Source organism: Ciconia boyciana, chromosome 11, assembly GCF_034638445.1.
Source record: "Ciconia boyciana chromosome 11, ASM3463844v1, whole genome shotgun sequence".
NCBI classification, from domain to species: Eukaryota; Metazoa; Chordata; class Aves; order Ciconiiformes; family Ciconiidae; genus Ciconia; species Ciconia boyciana.
The window spans coordinates 589,543-607,893 of record NC_132944.1 but is presented as its reverse complement, the minus strand read 5'-3'; the positions used below and the strand labels follow the sequence as shown (position 1 = coordinate 607,893).

Below are 18,351 nucleotides of genomic sequence, written 5' to 3'. Positions count from 1 at the left end.
CCCTGGGATTTTTGTTTCCTCAGATACTGGTAGGCGTTCCCAGTTCTCAGTGGTCATATAAGCAAGATACATTTTATTGTTTTCCTTTATAAAACTATCGGCTCCTCCTGTCTGCTATTTTGACTTTTCTTTCCACTCCCATGATTGTTTGACCTTCAGTCTTGACAGAATGTCACAGAACATTTCTTTCTCTTCAACTCTTTAATAGATATCCATAAGCAAAGCAAAACAAAGGGTTTGGCATTTGTACCGGATTTCAGTAAATAAGTCTAATTTGTTTGCCACTTCTGAATGGAAATGTCCCTCAGCAATTCTGCTTTCAGAATTGTTCCCCTCGAGGCTCTGTTCTGAGCTACCTTTCCTCCCAAAGTAACAGTTTCCATCTTTTCAGACTAAATCTTTTTTCCCCCATGCTTCCATGCACTTGCCACATGCCTTGACTACACAGTACAGCCTACAAATTTCATTAGAGGTACAGCTTAACTCCTTTTCCAGAAGGTGTTCAGTAAGGATGCTGCTAACACCAAAACTAGATTCTTGTTCCCCATTTTGCCTGCCCTTTAGTGGCAATCTAATTCTTGTCAAATAAATATTCATGCTGTGATGCAGGACGTTTCCGGGTGAATTTCTGTATCCTCTAGGTTAGATACAGCAGAAGGTAGAAGCAGTCTGTAGTGCTGCACTTGCAGAAGTCCCCAGTAAAGCCTGGCTGTGTCAGGCATGTCCCTTACTCAAGGTATTTCTCCTCCAACTGCCTTTTTTCTGTACGCACTGAGCTCCTTGTCAGGTTCAATGCTGATGCCAAAGCTACAGCCTTCAATGCAGGGTCCATCCCATTAGAGATTCTGGAAGTATGAATAACCTTCATTGTTATTGTGCAGTGTGATACGGGGGATACGAGTTGTCCCATACTACCTGAGGAATCCGTGCCTGCTGAGGCACGTGTCTGTCCTGGCACTTCCTCGTATCCCTAGGAACATTTAACCACTGTTTTGCTAACTTTGTTCTCATATTTCATCTGTAAGTTAACTCCCTTCTCTCGTTCTATTTAAGAAGTCAAGCCAACGTCATAGGATGGTCAAATTGATCAGCGTGCTCCCCATGCTGATTCTATGATATATATTGCTAAGGTTTTCTTGGGCGTAGGAGGAGTTTCATATCTGTATGTATTTGAAACCCTGCATTTTGTTGCTACTCTGTCATAACGCTTTTCTCTCTTATCTTTTGTTTAAATGTGTGGCAGTGCTCACATCCAAACCAATCTGAACTGATCAGGCAAATGAGACTTTGTAAGGCACTTGATCAAGTGCATTACTAAGATTTAGATACATTATGTCTGTGTTCTCACTGTTCATTAATTTTGCAGTTTTATTGAAACTGCAGTCCAGCTTGGCGTGGCATGTGTGTGGCATGATATGCAATGAGTACGGGTGACTGGTTAACCGCTAAGCTTTTAACTCCCGTCTACCAGCTGCTGTGGTATTTAGATGTAGTGATGATAGTCAAGGGGCTTGTTTCTAGCTGTGTGTCTATAGAAGGATTTTATAGATGCATGTTTGTCTCTATATAAATATATAGATATAAAATTATATATATTTATGAATATATTCGGGGTGTGTGTATATACATACACGGTTATATACATGCATAGGTGTGTGTGTTTGTGTACATATATGGTAAGTTTGTTGCAGGAGGGCCCGTAGCATCATCATCACAAATTCTGTGAAAACAGGTCTACCCCATGCGAAAGTCACGCTATCGATGTCTATCCTAGCATCGCAACTAGTGAAGAGGGAAGCTTTTAGGGAAAATTTCTATTGTGTAGAGAACAAGAGGACACGACATGAGAGCGGTGTTTTGAAATGATGAATTTTCATCTTTTATTTGTAAGTTCCCCAGAAATTTTCACAATAAGCCAAATACAATGGAAATACTTAACATATTTCAGGAAACTACACAAAGCAATGAAGCAAATTAGCTTGTACTTTAGATCTGTTAAAAAAAAAAAAAAAATTAGGTAGGTGCTGATGTGGATTTGTCCTGCAATCAAGTTTTTCCATTGTGGTAAGAACTGTTTTGTTTCTTTCACCACCTCTTCTGCTTCAGAGGCAGCAGAAGGGGACTAGCAGATCAGTGGCTCTGTCTTAAAAAGTGGTTGCACACAGATATTGATGCTTTGGACAGAAGTAATGTTGGGATGGTACAATGGGACATTTATTTTTTTTCTGAGTTCCAAGAACTGGTTTAACAGAATGGTTTAGGATTACTGGTGTCTCAACAGCAAAGCTTTCTTAAAGGTGTTTTTCATCTGCCAATATAATGCATTTACTTAAATGACTTTTTCTTACATTTTAGGAGCAGGCAATACAAGACAAACTTCAAACTCTGTCACAGAGCTGTGAAAGGTATCATTATACTCTCTTTGGCATAAGAAATGTTTTCTTTCTGGAGGTTGTTTTTCCTCTCTCTTTACAAGGCTAAGCCAAATGCCTGGCTTTTGCCTTGGCTGAGGGAAGAGTAGCAGGAGCTGACCAGGAGAAGATGGAAGGGTGCAAGGCTGGGGAGAAAGCTGCAGATATTCTGTGTACCGTGTGCCTATTTTGGCTCCTCCAACTCTTTCAGTTCTTAGTTTGGGTGCTGCATCCTAGCCTTGATGTACGTACAACAGCTTTCACTTCAGCATGTAACCTTTTTGTCAAGATAACTGAAGTGGTACAGTCCCTGGCTTGGATGCTGTTGAATCTGTATAAAGACATGCCACGCTAGTATAACTGGCTGTATCGTTTGTTCCCTCTTCGGGCTGGGTATGCCTGTATCGCCTTCTGTCATGATCTTTCCCCAGGTATGCCACGGGGAATGGTGTATGGGTGAGAGTTGTGTGTTGAGCCACTCAAAGGTATCAACAAATGTTAGAATACGCGGCCAAAGCCTGTTCTGTGGTTTTGCAGCGCATGAGGTCACACTCAAGCCTAGTAATGCTAATTACAGACCTAAGGATAAATAACCCCCGGAGCCGGCTCAGCACTCCTCAGAAACAAAAGCAAATTTCAGTTTTTGCCAGCCCTCGTCTGCCTGTTTCTGTACTTGGAAGCAGAAGGGGAAGCAGCACGGTTTGGAGGAAGCGGTGAGGAAGAGCCCTGGAGAGGAAGGCTCGCTGCTGGGCTGGCGAGGGGCTGGCTGGGGGCAGTGGCTGCTGCTCGGGGGCAGGACTCCCCTCCCCAGGCATCTGCTGCTCCCGTGCTACAGCTCCTGCTGCGGCACCAGCAGTAAGCCAGGCTTTTCAGTCTTTGGATATGGATAAGGTAGATACAAACAGTGTGTGTTCATAAGCAGCTGAATGCCTTGCCTATTGCAGGAGCCAGCACCAACTTTGTCCTTGTTGATTATAAAGCTTTGGGGTTAGGATTTTAGTGACCCTTTTCTGTTTTCCTGAATAGACAAGATGAGTTAAGATGAGGTTCTTTAAAGACATCTCTCTCTTACTGTTTTCATTCTACCCCACCAAAAAAGTTAGCATGCCACAAGTCAGTGCAACTCCACGACCTTAAAATGGAACCTTTTTTCCCAAGACTGTGCTGCTTTTAAATACTGCATGGAAAGTGAAATCTAATTTTTCGTGATTATAGGTTAGTTCTGGCTATAAATAAGTTACACAAAATGAGTTCATTTTGCCTATCTAATCTGTTGTAGAAAGGCACATCAAATTTTCAGTCATCTATTGCATTCTAATTTGCCTGTTCCAGAACAGTGTTTGAAAAGCTGACTGCAGCAGCACGGAGAGTCTGTGTCAGCACGCGCCTCGGAGTTGTAGAGGGAGGTCTCTCTTTTCCAGGTGCATGGGTAACTCGGTGCTGGAGTGGGGTTGTGCTTTTGTAGAGTGGAGGGTAATGGCACATGAATCAAATGGCTGGCAATTGGAGCAAAGAGGCGATCTAGAGTATATCCTACGCACACAACGTGTTCACTTTCCTAACGTACGAGTTACGCGTACAAGGTAGCTGCAAAGGGAGTAGAAATAAGCTGTTCTGTGCAACTAGTGCAGAACAAGAAGTAAAGCCCTTAAATTTAAGCAAGGGATCGATAGGTTAGACTTAAATTCTTTTACGCCTGTATGGCTAAATGAACACAGGCATAAATTACCCAGGAAGGTTATGAAATCTCCCAGGAGCTTTGTACGATCAGGTTACACAGACCTCTGTGAGGACTGGTTTAGATGGAGTTGGTCATACCCTGGGGTAATATATAGGCCAGATGGCCTTACAAGGTTCCTTCCTGACATGGGTTTTATGAACCTCTGAATTTCCTGCAAATTACTTGCATGTTGATGTTTTCTGTACATGTCATATGACAATGAGGTTGTTAGCAGCTACTGGTTTGGCTGTTAGAAATGGTATACTGTTGCTAGCTGGTCATCTGGGATGTTGTGGCATAAAACCTTCTTTCTGGTTCTTGAGAACTGCAGAGAGAGGAGAGGCAGTCTTTTATGGGATGCTGTACTGACTTCTCACTCTTTTCCTTCACCTCCGACAAACATAAACTGACCCTGTTTAGACCGTCCGCTGTGAGTGCAGACAGGCAGGACTTGAGAAAACTGGACCTTAGAAAGACAGGAACTTGTGCAGTTCAGAGAGGGACTGTAAGGATCCCTGAAGTGAAGGGATTAGGGGGATGTAGTGATATATTGAGTGATGGGACTTTCCCTACCGTATTGGCAGAAACGTTAATAAGTCATTATTAGGTGTGATAGTCAGGCATGTTCCTTGGCTTGGCGTAGTCCCTTCAGGTACTGAGCATCTTTCAGTAGTGGGCTCAGTTTGGGTCAGAAGAGTGCAGATGTGCACTTTTTTTTTTGCAGTCTCTGTTGTGTATCTTACCTATGCATAACTCCATCGTGTGTGACAGCGGTTTTATTTTGGGGTTTTTCTTCCTTTCTCTTACAAAGCTACATGAGTCCAGATGTTGCTTCGGGTAAAGAGATGAGTGACAGCTTTGAAGGAGCAATAGGAAGTGGAAAACAAGAAGGAAAGTCTTCAAAGAAACATAAGAAATCTACACGAGCTCGTTCACGCCAAGAGAAGTCCAGCAGACCAAAACTGACCATATTAAATGCAAGTACAATCTCTTTGAGGGTAACTTGAGGATTCCTTTGGCTGTGCCAGAGATAACTGTTGTTCGTCTTTGCAGGTTTGTAACACAGGGGATAAGATGGTGGAGTGCCAGCTTGAAACACACAATCACAAAATGGTGACTTTTAAGTTTGATTTGGATGGTGATGCGCCAGAGGAAATAGCTACTTACATGGTAAGGCTTGGTCATGCGGCTGCCCGCAGTCTCTTAATGCATCAAGTCGCTTCAGCCAACTTATTCTCCTATGTGCTTGTTGACAGAGCTTTCTGGTAGCTGTGGAACGGGGCATTAATTGAAACGCTGCTGTTTTCTTCTTTATTTTGATGTGGCCTTATAGGTAGAGAATGAATTCATATTGCAGAGTGAAAAAGAGACATTTATTGAACAAATGAAAGATATAATTGATAAAGCAGAAGATATGCTTAGTGAAGATACAGAAGGAGAACGAAGTTCTGATCAGGGAACGAGTCCCCAGCAAGACACTGATAGACTGGAAATGAACGAGGTAAGAAATGTTAAAGATTTCTAGTTTGATTCCTTTTTCTTAACAGCCAGTTACTGTAAATTAGTGTTACATCCTGTGTTTAAAAACAAAAACATTTCTTAGCTAGAAAAATAATGCTTTTACTCTATTAAGGCTTACAATGAGTGCTCCTTAGAATGATGCTCCTCTTGCATTAGTACAAGACAGCTAGTTCTTCTATCGTCTTGGTTTTGTTTTTTTAACAGGAGAAGCGGCAGTCTCAGATGAAGACCCCCATGTATCAACAAAATGGTAAATGTGCGTTTGAATACAAACTTAATCTCAAGCTCTAAGGCAGTGATGAGCTTATGCAGAAGCTTCCTAGATTCAGGAGGAAATCCACCAGTTACTGGCGGTTGGAAATATATCTAGGACTGTGGGTGTAACCGTGGTCCCTGCTGTTCGCAGCCTGGCAGATCACAGGGCGAACCTGGGCGAATCTAACGTCTGGGGATGTTTAGGGAAGCCCTGAGTTACACAAGCTGATAATCAGTGGTGGCACAGTCAAGAAGGTAGGGGCACGCATACTCTTTCCACAACAATAACCACATTTGCAAGAGAAAGCTAAACGATTATGTTTGTGTTGGTAATTTAATTGAAATTCCTAACCCCTAAGGTTTCCTGCTGGTGGGGTATTACAGGGGGGATCTTGGCCTTCTGAAGAGAATTGTAGCTTACGGGTTTTACAGCCAAGTGGAATGGGAAGGGAGTTGGCCCTTGGTTCTCTGTGAGCGTATGCTGGTGGGAGAAATGAAGCCTCTGCTGAAGGAAGCATTGCTTCCAAAATTCTTGTTGCTGTGTGTGGCCCTGGGTATTTGCTCCATGCTTACAGGGGAAGAAGGATAGTTTAGAACTTCTTTGACAAGTGCAGAAACTGGGTAATCCTCCAAACTAGACTTTCTGCTCAAACGATCTGGTTTATTTTTTGCCTGTAAACGTCATATAATTTTCTCAGTATGCCTTTTTTAACATAACATTTATATTTCTACTAATGAAAGTAACAAAGTGTGTATAGTTCTGGTTTGCTATTTACATATGGCAGGCTTTGAGATAAGGTGTGGAAGGAAATATTAGCTAGAAAACTTCCAACATGGAAAGGTTAAGCTGGATAAACTTTACAAAATTAACATATTTTTCATTGTGAGAAATGAAAGGTCCACAGTACCGTTAATAAAATTTTAATGTACATAACTATTACCCTTCTGAAAGTATGTACAAAATTTCAAAAATACATTTTCAAATAACTTAAAATATGTGGCAGAATCGGGAGGCATCACTGTCTCCGTTCCAGAAGGGATGAGAATCAGATTAGGAGCTGCTGATTTAATCTTGGCTAATACTGTAGAAGTTCTGATTTTCTTTCTAAACATGGGAATTTGATAGATGAACTGGAGTGAATGGAAACTGTTGTGTTTACTTTTTATTTTCTCTTCATCTCTAGTTTTGCATACTGGAAAAAGGTGGTTTATTATATGTCCTGTTGTGGAAAACTCTACTACTGATGCACCAGAATTTTCTCCCCCGGTACCTCAGAGTACACAGCAGTCTGAAGGTCCAGGTATTTACAAACTTTCTAGAAAATGTTTTCTTCTCTGAAGTTGCTGTGTCATCTCTCTTCTGTTCCCACCTGACTTAGTTGTGATTGTTTCATTTCAGTTAGTTGGAGGAAGAAAATGATGAATTTTGTTAAGTCATGCATTTTAAGTGTTTCTGGAATTGAACCAAATTAGGAATGTTTGTTTGAGTTTCAGGACAGTCTCAGTGTTTTAACTCTGCCTTACGCTGTAAGATAGCTGAAGTTCTAGTCACTGCTGTTTTAATAAGTGTCTTTTCAGTGAAATATTTTTGCATAATGTGTGATTTTAGGTTCTAATTTGACTTGTATAACAGTTATTTTCTGATGGGAAGCACTAATGGGTTGCGGCTAGATGTGGTTATCACTGCAGCTAACCACAAAGCTTTGCAGTGACTTTCTTCCATTCTGTGCAGCTCATAAAAAAAGTTACCCTGATGTTTGTCTGCGTTCTAGACCTGGAGCAGTCGGACGATCAGCAAGCGAGCTCTGCGGTGACGGATCCACCTGGGGTCTTAGCTGGTCAGCAGCTTCCCCTACAAGCAGGTGTATGCGACAGCCCCATCGGAGCCTCTCCATCCTTGGCACAAGTTCCTGCTGCAGCACCTTCTGCCGGCTTACCAAGTCAGGCAGAGTTTTCAGCTCCGGCACTACTGGGATCTGCTCCAAATATCCTAGAGCAGGCAGCTGCTACCGGAGGTCAGCTGGAGTATTCTCCGCTGAAGGCAGCGATGGGTGCTCAGCCGGGCGCTCCTGCCCCCCGTGCCGCCCTGCTGGAGGAGCCTTCCGACACTGTCCTTGCTCCTCAGCACCTGCAGCCGCAGGCTGACGAGGGCACGTGTGTCCCTGACGTGGAGATAGCGTGTTGCAGCGTCGGGCCGCACAAGTCGGTCCCGGCAGCTCCCGCGAAGGCGGCAGAGCTCTGCCCGCTCCCCGTGCTCCCGGACGCCGTCGTTTTGGAACGGCAGCCTGCGGCGCAGGTCCCTCACCTGCCGGAGGCCAGCCAGCCTGGCGTGGTGCAGCACCCCTTCGTGAGCCAAGCGTTCCCTGCGGCCGCCGCATCCGATCCTCTCAGTCTGGCAGGGTCTCAACTCCAGAGCCCTACCCAGGTGCCAGCGGCCGCATCCCAGCAGCACGCGATGCTGTCCCAGGCGCAGCCCGTAGCCTGCGCCGGCGTGGGGATCAGCCTGCTGCAACAGCAGCAGCCGAGCACCGCCGAGTCCGACGGAGAGGGACCACCCAGGGTGGACTTCGTTGACAACACGATAAAAAGCCTCGATGAGAAATTGCGCAATTTACTTTACCAGGAATACGTTCCTACTTCTTCTGCATCAGCAGGGACTCCAGACACCTCTGTCCCGTTAGAGCAGGGCGACAGTGAATTTAACTTGCCACCTTTTCCCGAAGATCAAGTTCCCACATCGACATTGGATTTGAGAGAACCAGGCCATAATGTTGCAGATACCAGCCAGGAGGTGAAAGCTGCTGCTGAGGCCCAGTCGGTGCCACTCGTGCCATCCGAGATCTCGCCCCACCCAGCGCTGGTTAGTACAGCAATGACGCTGCGCTTTATACCCCCAAATCCAGCTGTTAGGGACAGCACCAAAGCAGAGCTCAGAACCAACAAGCCTGTTGTAGGACATGTATAGATTTCTTGCTTCTCTAAACATGTTATGCTTCTGCTCCTGGGTCTGTTACCTTTTGTCTGGTGACTGCTTTCCAATGTGGAGGTTCTCTTAAATTTTTACCGTCAGATGCATTCTGACTCATTTTACGTAAATGCTTGTTAGTGAAAGCCAAACGTTTCCTTTGGGTTTAAAAGCGGTACAATATCTTAACTCATTCTCCTCCTCCTCTTGTGTCCTGTTTCTAAAGCGGGCAGAAATGTGATAATTTTTTTGTAGCTGAAGAATGTAGAACACATGAGGAGTATTGTCAGTCAAGTTCTGAAGATGATCGTGCTTCAATAGGATTTTTTTTATATATATAAATTAATGGCAGTGATTATAATGCCTGCCTTCCAAGTCAGTCTGAATAAAATAAACACCTCAGGAGCCTTTGCTTTGTTCAAGTGCTGCAGCTACCTACTCCATAGGTAGAAGCTTGCTCTGCTTCCAGTAATGATTTCTTTTGTCTTCCCCTGAACTTGGCAGAGCGAGACTTCACTGGGAAGCATCGAAGAGAAGCTGGAGCAGGTGCTCCGGGTCATTATTTGCTCCATGTCTCGATTGTGCACCTGCGTTGTGTTCTTTCAGATAAAATCCTGAGTTTATTAAATTCAACAGATTTGCAGCACTTCTTGCTAGAAGATCAGTATACATCTTGCTTGAAAAGTAGCATTTCTGGAGCTAATTCCATCACCACTAGCAAGGATGAGGCTGTTCCATGTAGCGTCAGCTGGATGAACTGTATCAAGTGCATGAAAGATGCTGTATGTTACGGGAAAGATGGCTGCACTTGAGTAACTCTTTAGAGGATGTTGTTTATAATGATAAATTACTTTCTACAACAGATGAAATGCGCTCTCTATGAAAGGTGTTATGTCTCTCCAGTAATTTGAATTTGTCCTATTAAAATCTGTGCCAGTAAGAAAAGAGAGACATAGAATTTCTGAAGACAGACATACAGATGAAGAACGTACAGTCTGGCTGGAAAGGCAAACCAGAACAAAACCCCACACTGATATATATAATTCAGTGCTTGTTTTTCAGTAACTTAGGCTGCAGTTCCCTCTGTGACACTGCCACTGCTTTTTTTCTTCCAAGGGAGGGAAAAAAAAATGGAAGAGTAGTTGAAGGAAAAGCTAGAAGGCCACCTCCACAGACACTATAAAATACTTTAATGTTCCACAATAGTGTGAGGGCAGTGAGGGAGAGAGAGGGAAGGAGAATGCATTGCCTTCCTGCTTTGTGTGTGAGACTGAAATTCTTTTCCTTTTTTCTGAAAGTTTGAGAAGTCGGAGGTCACCGGCATCAGTGCTCATTCCTCAGAAGCAAGAGGTGGGTCAGCAAGCAGAAAAGGTAATGCTCCTTTCAGTGATGAACAGCGGTGATGCGTCTGTCCTCTCCTCCGGTGTCCCCTTGCTGCTCGCCCTTCTGGTTAACTGCAGAGCACTGCCCAGCACAAGGCATTTCTGATCCTATTTGTAATATAACTAAGATTAAACATCTCGCTTCTGTTGAGCTTCCTAGAAAGAAACTGCCTCACAAGCAGATTTATTTTAAACCATAAATATGTAATACACGTCTGTGGTGTAGGTGTAGGGTATTCACATGGAAGGCTACATTCCCAATAATGAATTTCCAGTGCCCTTAAAGTCCAAACAGAAAGTCCCGCAGATTTGCTGGGTTTCATAAAAACGTGTTGACAAAAATGACGTGCTTGAGGGTAGCCCCTTGGGGGGGGAAGCTTATAAGATTTTTCAGGGAAGAGAGAACTAGGACTTTTCTTTAGGTACTTGTAGATACAACGGCACTTTCTATAATAACGTAGTAGGAGCCATAGTAAGAAACTGGGTATTTATCATGCTCCATTTACCTGTCTTGCAAGTCATGGGAAGTTTTAAGGGCTCAACTGGTCCTGCTGTCATGAGTGGGGTTGGAGAGGGCTTGTAATACAGATTTTTGTGAGATTGTCATGGCAAAGCTGGCTACCAGGTTTGTGCGACAGCGTAGATCGTTCTTGTCCTGGTGGATGTAGATCGTCCACTGCTTTTAGGGCGGGGTGAGAGGGGAAAACTTTGGGTAGCCTGCATTCATGTGTCTCGCCACAGACAAAGAAGAGAGTATGCAAGTGCAATGTAGCACTGTGTAGTGTCATTAATGTATCTTAGATACATCAAGCAGTGATGTATTTCACCATTTCAGAACTATGAAGCGACAGATTTTTGCCTTATGTTCACTCTGTACAATGTGCCATAAGAAAGCAACTTTCTGAAAAGCTTGCGTTTATTGGTTTAACTTCAAAACCAGTGTCCAGGTTGTGAAATAATCACGTCTTGATTACCGCCACTAATATTTTGCTGCTTGTGTGCTTCTGTGGCCCGAGTGGCCATCTTTTGAGCTTATAATTTCCACTTTCAGTAATGTGTGTTCAACTTCATTTCAGGCACTTTTAATTGTTGGTGACAGTATCTGTCAAATGAAAGGTGTGAAATACCAGTCTGTCTGTGGTCAACTGCAGCATTTTGTATGCATGAATAGCCCAGTGCAATTACTTTTTCGAGACATCAAGAACACCTTATTAATGCAGTCCCAATGTACCCTGCAGATTTCATTCTTCTGGTTTTCTCCTTAAAAATGTAAACAGACTAATGAAATTCCACACTCCTATTATTATTTGAATTCCCCAAATCAATAGATTGAAGAGAGTGCCTACCTGCAGATATTTTGTATTGTCATTGATACTGCCTCCTGCATTATAGATCCTGTATTACAAAGATTGGATATTTAAATTATTCTTCAGTGCTACACTTTGTCACACTTTAGTTTATCACAATGAACATGTTGGCTTTTATTATACTAAAGCATTCCAGACATGAATATATTTTTTTTCAACTTGTAAAACAGGTTCAGCTGCAAGCATCACTTCAGCTCCTGCTGCTACAACAAAAGGCCTCCTTCAGGTAACCAGAAACAGGAGCAGTTTTATGCTTGATTGTTACAGCTACTTTCAAACTTAATCTCCATTATTTTCTCCAGGTTGCACCTACATCATCAAGCATAACTAAACAGATGGAAACTTCTAAAAGGAGCGAGAAGGCAAAGACTACGGCTTCGTCTGCGCACACAGATAATGTAACGCAGATATCTACAGCAGATGGGGTGATAAATAACCTTCAAAGGGATGACTCTCTAGACTCTAGTTCCTATGGAAAACAGGCTGAAACTCATGATAGCGGTACACCAGCCAAAACTATTGGCAGGTTTTCAGTAATCAGCACGCAAGATGAATTAACTTTAACAGCACTGCACTGCTTAAGGTTCTCGGCACCCCCAGACGTCTATTTGGATGAGCTACCTTCCAGCCCTGATCTGAAGACAGCTGTCCAACGGGTGCAGACAGCCTCTTCTGTCGATGTCCTCTGTGACCAGGGTTCGAGCGATTCTGCTGATGAACCTTTCCACCGTCAGTCGGCTGCTGCTGCCCAACTGTCCCCCCCAAGCAGTAGCGCAGCCACTGACTTAATTAAAAAAGCAGCTGCTTTTCTGCAAAGATCTGGTAAAGCTAGCTCGCCAGGCCTCGATTCACCTAACGGGCAAGGAACAAAAATTCCTACCATCAACATAACATCTTTCCACTCGCAGTCGTCGTACATGAGCAGCGACAACGACTCAGAATTTGAAGACGCAGATATGAAGAAAGAATTGCAGAACCTGAGAGAAAAGTATGTCGGCTTTGCAAACAATGCCAGGGAAACTTGTGTTAAGATACCTAGGCAGCATCTCTGCATCTGATGAGCAAATACGTGGCTTTCATAGCTGTAATCAGTAAACTGGTTCTGGGCAGATTAGGCATCGCTAGGACCTTCCCCCAAATGTCAGACTGCATCCTTTTATGTATCACTTTATTTGTCAGTTCCATTTAGAAGACTAATTCAATAGTAACTTTTTTTAAAACCCAAAACATTTCTGCTGCAATGCCCAGTTTCCTTGCTGAAAAGCTATGTTGATATGGTAGCAAACAACAGCACTTGTGTTGTTACACAACTCGTGTTGTGAACCTACATGTGATAGCAGGTTCCCATGTGGACGCTATTTAAGGCGGCATAAAAATAATCTGGATGCCGGCATAGACAGCTGCCGTTGTGTTCTCTTCATGCCCTTCTCTGCAAGGGCGATTTAGACTATCAGGTCTACAGACCCACCGCTATTCCCAGACTCACTTTTACAGTAGATAACCTAGTATCTGTTAGGCAGGTAAGACCCTCGCTTCGCCTCCCATTGGATCTCTCCCCAAGTCATCGCTCCAGTCTCGGCGGGTGGCTGGGTGAGCCTGGCAGGAGTCTCTCATGCTGCCAGTCCTGAGAGCTACCTGCTTTAAATCTGAACGTTTTCTTTCTTCCCTGGCAGGTGATGGGTAAAAGCTAGCATTAGATGCTAGTTTAACCAAAATGTTAAACTTTATCTTAGGGTATAATGGTTTTAATGAATACAGATGACGCATCTTTTTAAAACAGAACTGCAGTAATACAAAACCTTTAAACTGACTTTATGGCATCATGAAATCTGCATTATAAATAAGGTAATGATTCATGTACTAATGTCACTTTTATGGGAAGCATTTTTGGTTTTCTTCATGTTGAACTCCTTCAAACTGGTGTACATGCCTTGAAAGTTAACTTCTTTGAAGCCACTGGTTTGAAGAGAGAAATTCTGGAATAGTTTGGAGTTTCTGTCAGATCTCCTGTCAAAATCAGTTGTTTTTACTGAGGATGTTGAAAATCTTTGTAGCTGTCTCGGATTCCATTAATATTTGAGAAGTCAGTGACCACATTTGCCAGGTAGATTGTTATAACTTCACATACTTTTGGCTGAGCAGTTGATTGGTTTATAACCAAAGACTGTTTTTTTCCTTTTTTATAACTAATAATGCTGTCAGGATGTGGTGCTTTATCAAACACATCGCTAGCAGAGTTCTTTATTTTTTATGTTCAGGCATATGAAAGAAATTGCTGAACTTCAGACTCAGCAGAAGAATGAGATAGAGGCACTGTATATTCGGTTAGGGAAACCTCTTCCTCCCAACCTGGGGTTCCTTCACTCAGCCCCACCAAGCGGCCGTCGCCGAAGAACCAGCAAAAATAAATTGAAAGGTGGAAAACTATTAAACCCTCTGGTCCAGCAGCTCAGGAGCGGAACATCAAGCACAAGTAGGTACACCAGGTTGCTTTCCGTACGCCTGTTGTTTGTGTCAGTTGTGGTTCTGCTGTGTGATTGCATGGACTGCAGGAAAGGCACTGAATTTTTATTGTTTTTAATGCTGTGACTCAAGTTTGCGTACTGCGAACTGTTTTGGAAGTGGGCTTCCTTTGGGACAGGCTTATTAAGCTGCCCAGTGCTGAGCCATGCATACCTTCTCTGCATCGGTTACTATGCTTGGCAGAGAAACAATATTCCACTTTAATTTGGAATACAGCCTGGTTACATTTTCTCATCCTTTCTCCAAATGCAATTTATTGATGTTTGTATTCACTTCTTAGGTGCTGCTATCCTCTATTGTTTATGTGCTGTATATTGGTGGTGGTGATTATTTTTTCCTACAAGATGCCGTATAAATAAGATTGGATTGCATTTGCTCCCCCAAAGGATGGGAGGTAAAAACAGTTATAAAACTGTGATGGATGCTTTGATCATCTGAAGTAGTTTGAGATTTTTCAAACAGTAGTACAGTCTTGAGTCATTATCTCTTTGGGAAGTATAAAGATATAATTCAACTGGGAAATGTTGAATTTCCAGTAGCTATTTCTTCAGCAAAATGTAGAATAGAATGTGAATAATTTTTCTTCAACTTAGTTCATGCTGTTATTTAGAGAAGCAGCAGCACTTCCAGCATTAACCCTGTATTTCAAACCTGGTAGCTCTTGTTTTCGAAGTCACTGCATCACAGGTCCACTTAGAATTTCATTGCATCAATCTTAATTATAGACAGAGTGTTTTGGAGGTTTTTTCTTTAATTAAGGATTTCAACTGAGGTAGGAAAAGCAAAGATATTCAGAGGCAAGGTGTTCTGTGGTCCATCTTGAATCTCAGTATTCTTGCCTACGGGAACTGAAGCAATGTTCAGTGCCCTACACCTCTTTAGCTGCTGCTTGGCTGACGTGCATGGGTTTTACTTTCTTTTCCTTGTGATGAGATACTCTGAATGTCTGTTATCCTTGGTCCATCCATTTTCCAGTTTGTTCTTGGGTTCTCTCTAGCCATTTTTCCCTCTGTTCACAAAACCCACATCTGTCACCACTCACAGATATTGGCTCATATTAGTGTGCTAGCCTAGTCCAAAGAATTTAAGCTTATTTCTGCATGAAATGTCCTAATCGTCCTTTTCTTTTTTCCTTGTCACCTTCAGTTAGAGAACAGAAATCTGCTCAGACTGCTACTTTGGCGCATGCTTTCCTTCATGCGCTTCTTCTGTGTTATTTTCCCATTTTTTGAGGCACTGTGTAAAGTTCACAGCGTCGTTGAGAATCTGTATTCATGCTGGAGTTTTCCCATCCTTGGCTATGCAGATTCCTCCTTTTTTGGCCTTCCTAGGTCCTTTCTCAGGGATCAAGGGCAGGCAGTTTCTAATACAGTGACTGATGTAATTGTCGTTTCCACTGTTAGATGCTTGTGCTGATAAATCCATGTAACAAATGACTACAAAGGTATTCTGCTGGTAAAGCCTCTTTACCCGAGATATCCATGTAGATACAGATATTTATCTATAGACATATATCTATCTGTATATAGATAGCTATAAATAAAAGTTCCTCGTGACTTTGGAGCAACTTTTTCTTTCTCTCCATTTGCTTGCTTTCACCTTTCATGTTTGAGAGCAAACCTACACGTTCTGCTCAGTCGTTCTGTGCGTTCATCCTCCTACTTAGGCACTTCTGCAGCTCTCGCTTTATTTCAGCAGTGCTCCTTGTGAGGTCCTGACTCCAGCCTTTCTGAAAAATGCAGAAAAGAAACTCTAAAAATCAAACCTACTCCATAAGCTTCTTGGAGAAACTGGATCAGCGATAGTATGTGTAGATTATTTGCTGGTGCAGGCTATCCATAAAGTCTGTGCTTCATACAGGACTTCAGAATTGTAAGCCGCTGTTCCTCTTGGTGGCAAAGTAACGATTATTTTTAGGCACGGATTTTTATTCAGTGGTTTCCTAGCATTTGCCGTTGCATGTATTTTGTTTGTTTGCTCTTTCAGGTAATCTTTCAGACTCTAAAGACTCACCCCACAAAGAAACAACTAAAACTCAGCCTGGATCTCCCGAAGCAGCAGCAGTAACTTCCCCTGCGTCCGCCACCTTTGGGAAGGCTGTGCAGACACAGCAGCCGTGCTCTGTCAAAGCCTCTTTGTCTTCTGACATCTGCTCTGGCTTAGGCCCCGACGGAGGTGACGTGAACGCAAGCTCTGGCCAAGGTGATTTTTTCGTACCAGCTGTTCGGCATGTCTTCCAGCACATGCTAAAATTAGTTTGCTTCCCTTATGCTTGAACTCTTTAGGAGTGGATTTCGCTTCTAGTGATATAGGAACATGAACCTTTGACAATCCAAATTACTGGCTTATCTTTAAAAAAGATTGTTGCAGTATTGTCAGAAGAACAAAAGTAAAATATCTTACCAAGTGTTAAGAGCCAACACTCAAGAAGGCTTGCTAATTTTTAGGAAGGAAATACCTTTTATTTTTGCCAGCAGTGGCTTTATACTGACACCTTTTCTGGGGTCTGCCTTACGGATTTCTGAGAAAAAAGAAAGGAAAACAAAAAAGATACAGAAGGCTAGGAGACTGTTTCCTGTGGTTCATTTTGGGCTTTTTTTTTTAGCCTCTTGATACTGGTAGACCCAGAGTTCCTCATTATAAACTACCAAACCATCTTGGGTGTGGGGAGAAAAGTAAAAAAAAAAACAAAAAAAAAACAAAAAAAAACCAAAAAAAAAAACCAACAAACCCAGAGAACCAAGTTATGTTTCCTTTATCGAAGGGGTTAACTTTGTGCATGATTTTGGAGTCTCAGCTAAATGACTGTAGATTGGCTGTGTTCCCCAGTCCCGACCTCTGATACTTCTGTGTATTGCACACCTCTGTAGGCTTTGACTGATCTTGTTGCCATGCATAGTGGAAGTTATAATGATGATTAAAATACCTTCCTCTCATTACACATCCTGCCAAACTAATCTACAAAATATCTATCTGTTCTCTTCTGCTGTTATTGCATCCTTTGTGTATGGTCAATTAACTTACTCCTCTTTGGCAAAGTTAAAATGGAGATGTGGATGTTTAACTAACAAAGCTGATTTGACTGATGGTATAGGACATCTGATCACAGCTACTTGTACTTTATAAGTGTCTTTGTTTTCTTCCCTTTATATTCATTTGCAGGCTGGACGGTTTTCCACCAAACGTCTGAGAGAGTGACCTATAAATCTAGTAGCAAACCTCGTACCAGATTCCTCAGTGGACCTGTGTCTTTGTCCATCTGTTTGTATTTGTTCTTTTGTATTTTATCACAGTCCATCTTTCTTTTACCCCCTTTTTCCAATTCCATGTTTTATATCTCTAATATGTTTGGCAGGATGCCCCTTTTTCTGAACCATCTTTTCTTTCTTTTTATCTTTCTTTTAAGTAATCATCATGAACACACCTTATTTATATTAATTTTTCATATAAAAGCTTTTTTTGCACTGCTTTTGGCTCGTGCCTGGGCACCAAAAGCATGTGTGGAAGATCTCATCATTTATTATATAGCCTTATGGTAAATTTTACCCTGGACTTATCAAAGCTTTTGTACTTTATGTGATTTATGTTCAAGTAATTTTATTTGCAATGTGGCAAATATACATGTCTGCTGTCCCAGTTCCAGCGACAACAAAAAGAAATCCATCCTTCTGTAGACGAATGGTCTCTTTCACACATGTTTGGACTATGAAGACATGCATGTAGCAAGCTGATACAATACTAGAAGGTCACTGAAGGGTATAACTTCCATACAAGGGCTGTATTAACACGATATACAGTACTGTTTATATCCACTCTATTTTCTTTAATTTTTTTTCCCCCGCTCTTTGCATGTGGAAATGCTGAGACAATAGTGCTCCAGCTAGTTCTTTCAAAATCCGTTTCCTAGGTGGGCTTTTCCCCGTGCATTCACTTTAATTACTTTAAGTGAGCAATTTTTTGTGTACTCGTAAGCAGCAGGAAGATCTGGTTACTCCAAGGGAGAGTACCATCAACTTTTTTTGTGTAAGCTGATCTGGCTGAAGCACTTTACTCAGTTTATTTTCTTATGACCTTATGTGACCTCAGAGATGAAGTCAATTAGCAGTTCATCAAAGCATAAATAAGTAAAAAGCAATATCAGATTTTCAGATGATACTTTGAAATGGATTGCTAGGATCCAGTATTTTGTTTCAAAGAATTGTGCACC

The 18,351-nt window shown here is 42.3% G+C and overlaps 1 protein-coding gene across 12 annotated transcripts in view; it reads left to right on the top strand.

The window, feature by feature from the left end:
• WNK2 (WNK lysine deficient protein kinase 2) overlaps positions 1 to 18,351 on the top strand; it is a 121,167-nt gene that overhangs the window by 78,703 nt on the left and 24,113 nt on the right. For 6 of the 12 annotated variants that reach the window (XM_072875796.1, XM_072875793.1, XM_072875787.1 and 3 more), the window contains 13 exons: positions 2,356 to 2,405; positions 4,943 to 5,108; positions 5,185 to 5,301; positions 5,465 to 5,632; positions 5,857 to 5,908; positions 7,092 to 7,208; positions 7,680 to 8,767; positions 10,171 to 10,243; positions 11,792 to 11,847; positions 11,924 to 12,609; positions 13,880 to 14,094; positions 16,131 to 16,346; positions 17,307 to 17,405. In XM_072875796.1, the coding sequence (XP_072731897.1) occupies positions 2,356 to 2,405; positions 4,943 to 5,108; positions 5,185 to 5,301; positions 5,465 to 5,632; positions 5,857 to 5,908; positions 7,092 to 7,208; positions 7,680 to 8,767; positions 10,171 to 10,243; positions 11,792 to 11,847; positions 11,924 to 12,609; positions 13,880 to 14,094; positions 16,131 to 16,346; positions 17,307 to 17,405 (3,103 nt within the window). The remainder of the gene's footprint in view (positions 1 to 2,355; positions 2,406 to 4,942; positions 5,109 to 5,184; positions 5,302 to 5,464; positions 5,633 to 5,856; positions 5,909 to 7,091; positions 7,209 to 7,679; positions 8,768 to 10,170; positions 10,244 to 11,791; positions 11,848 to 11,923; positions 12,610 to 13,879; positions 14,095 to 16,130; positions 16,347 to 17,306; positions 17,406 to 18,351) is intronic. The other 6 variants (XM_072875788.1, XM_072875789.1, XM_072875791.1 and 3 more) reach the window with 4 other exon arrangements.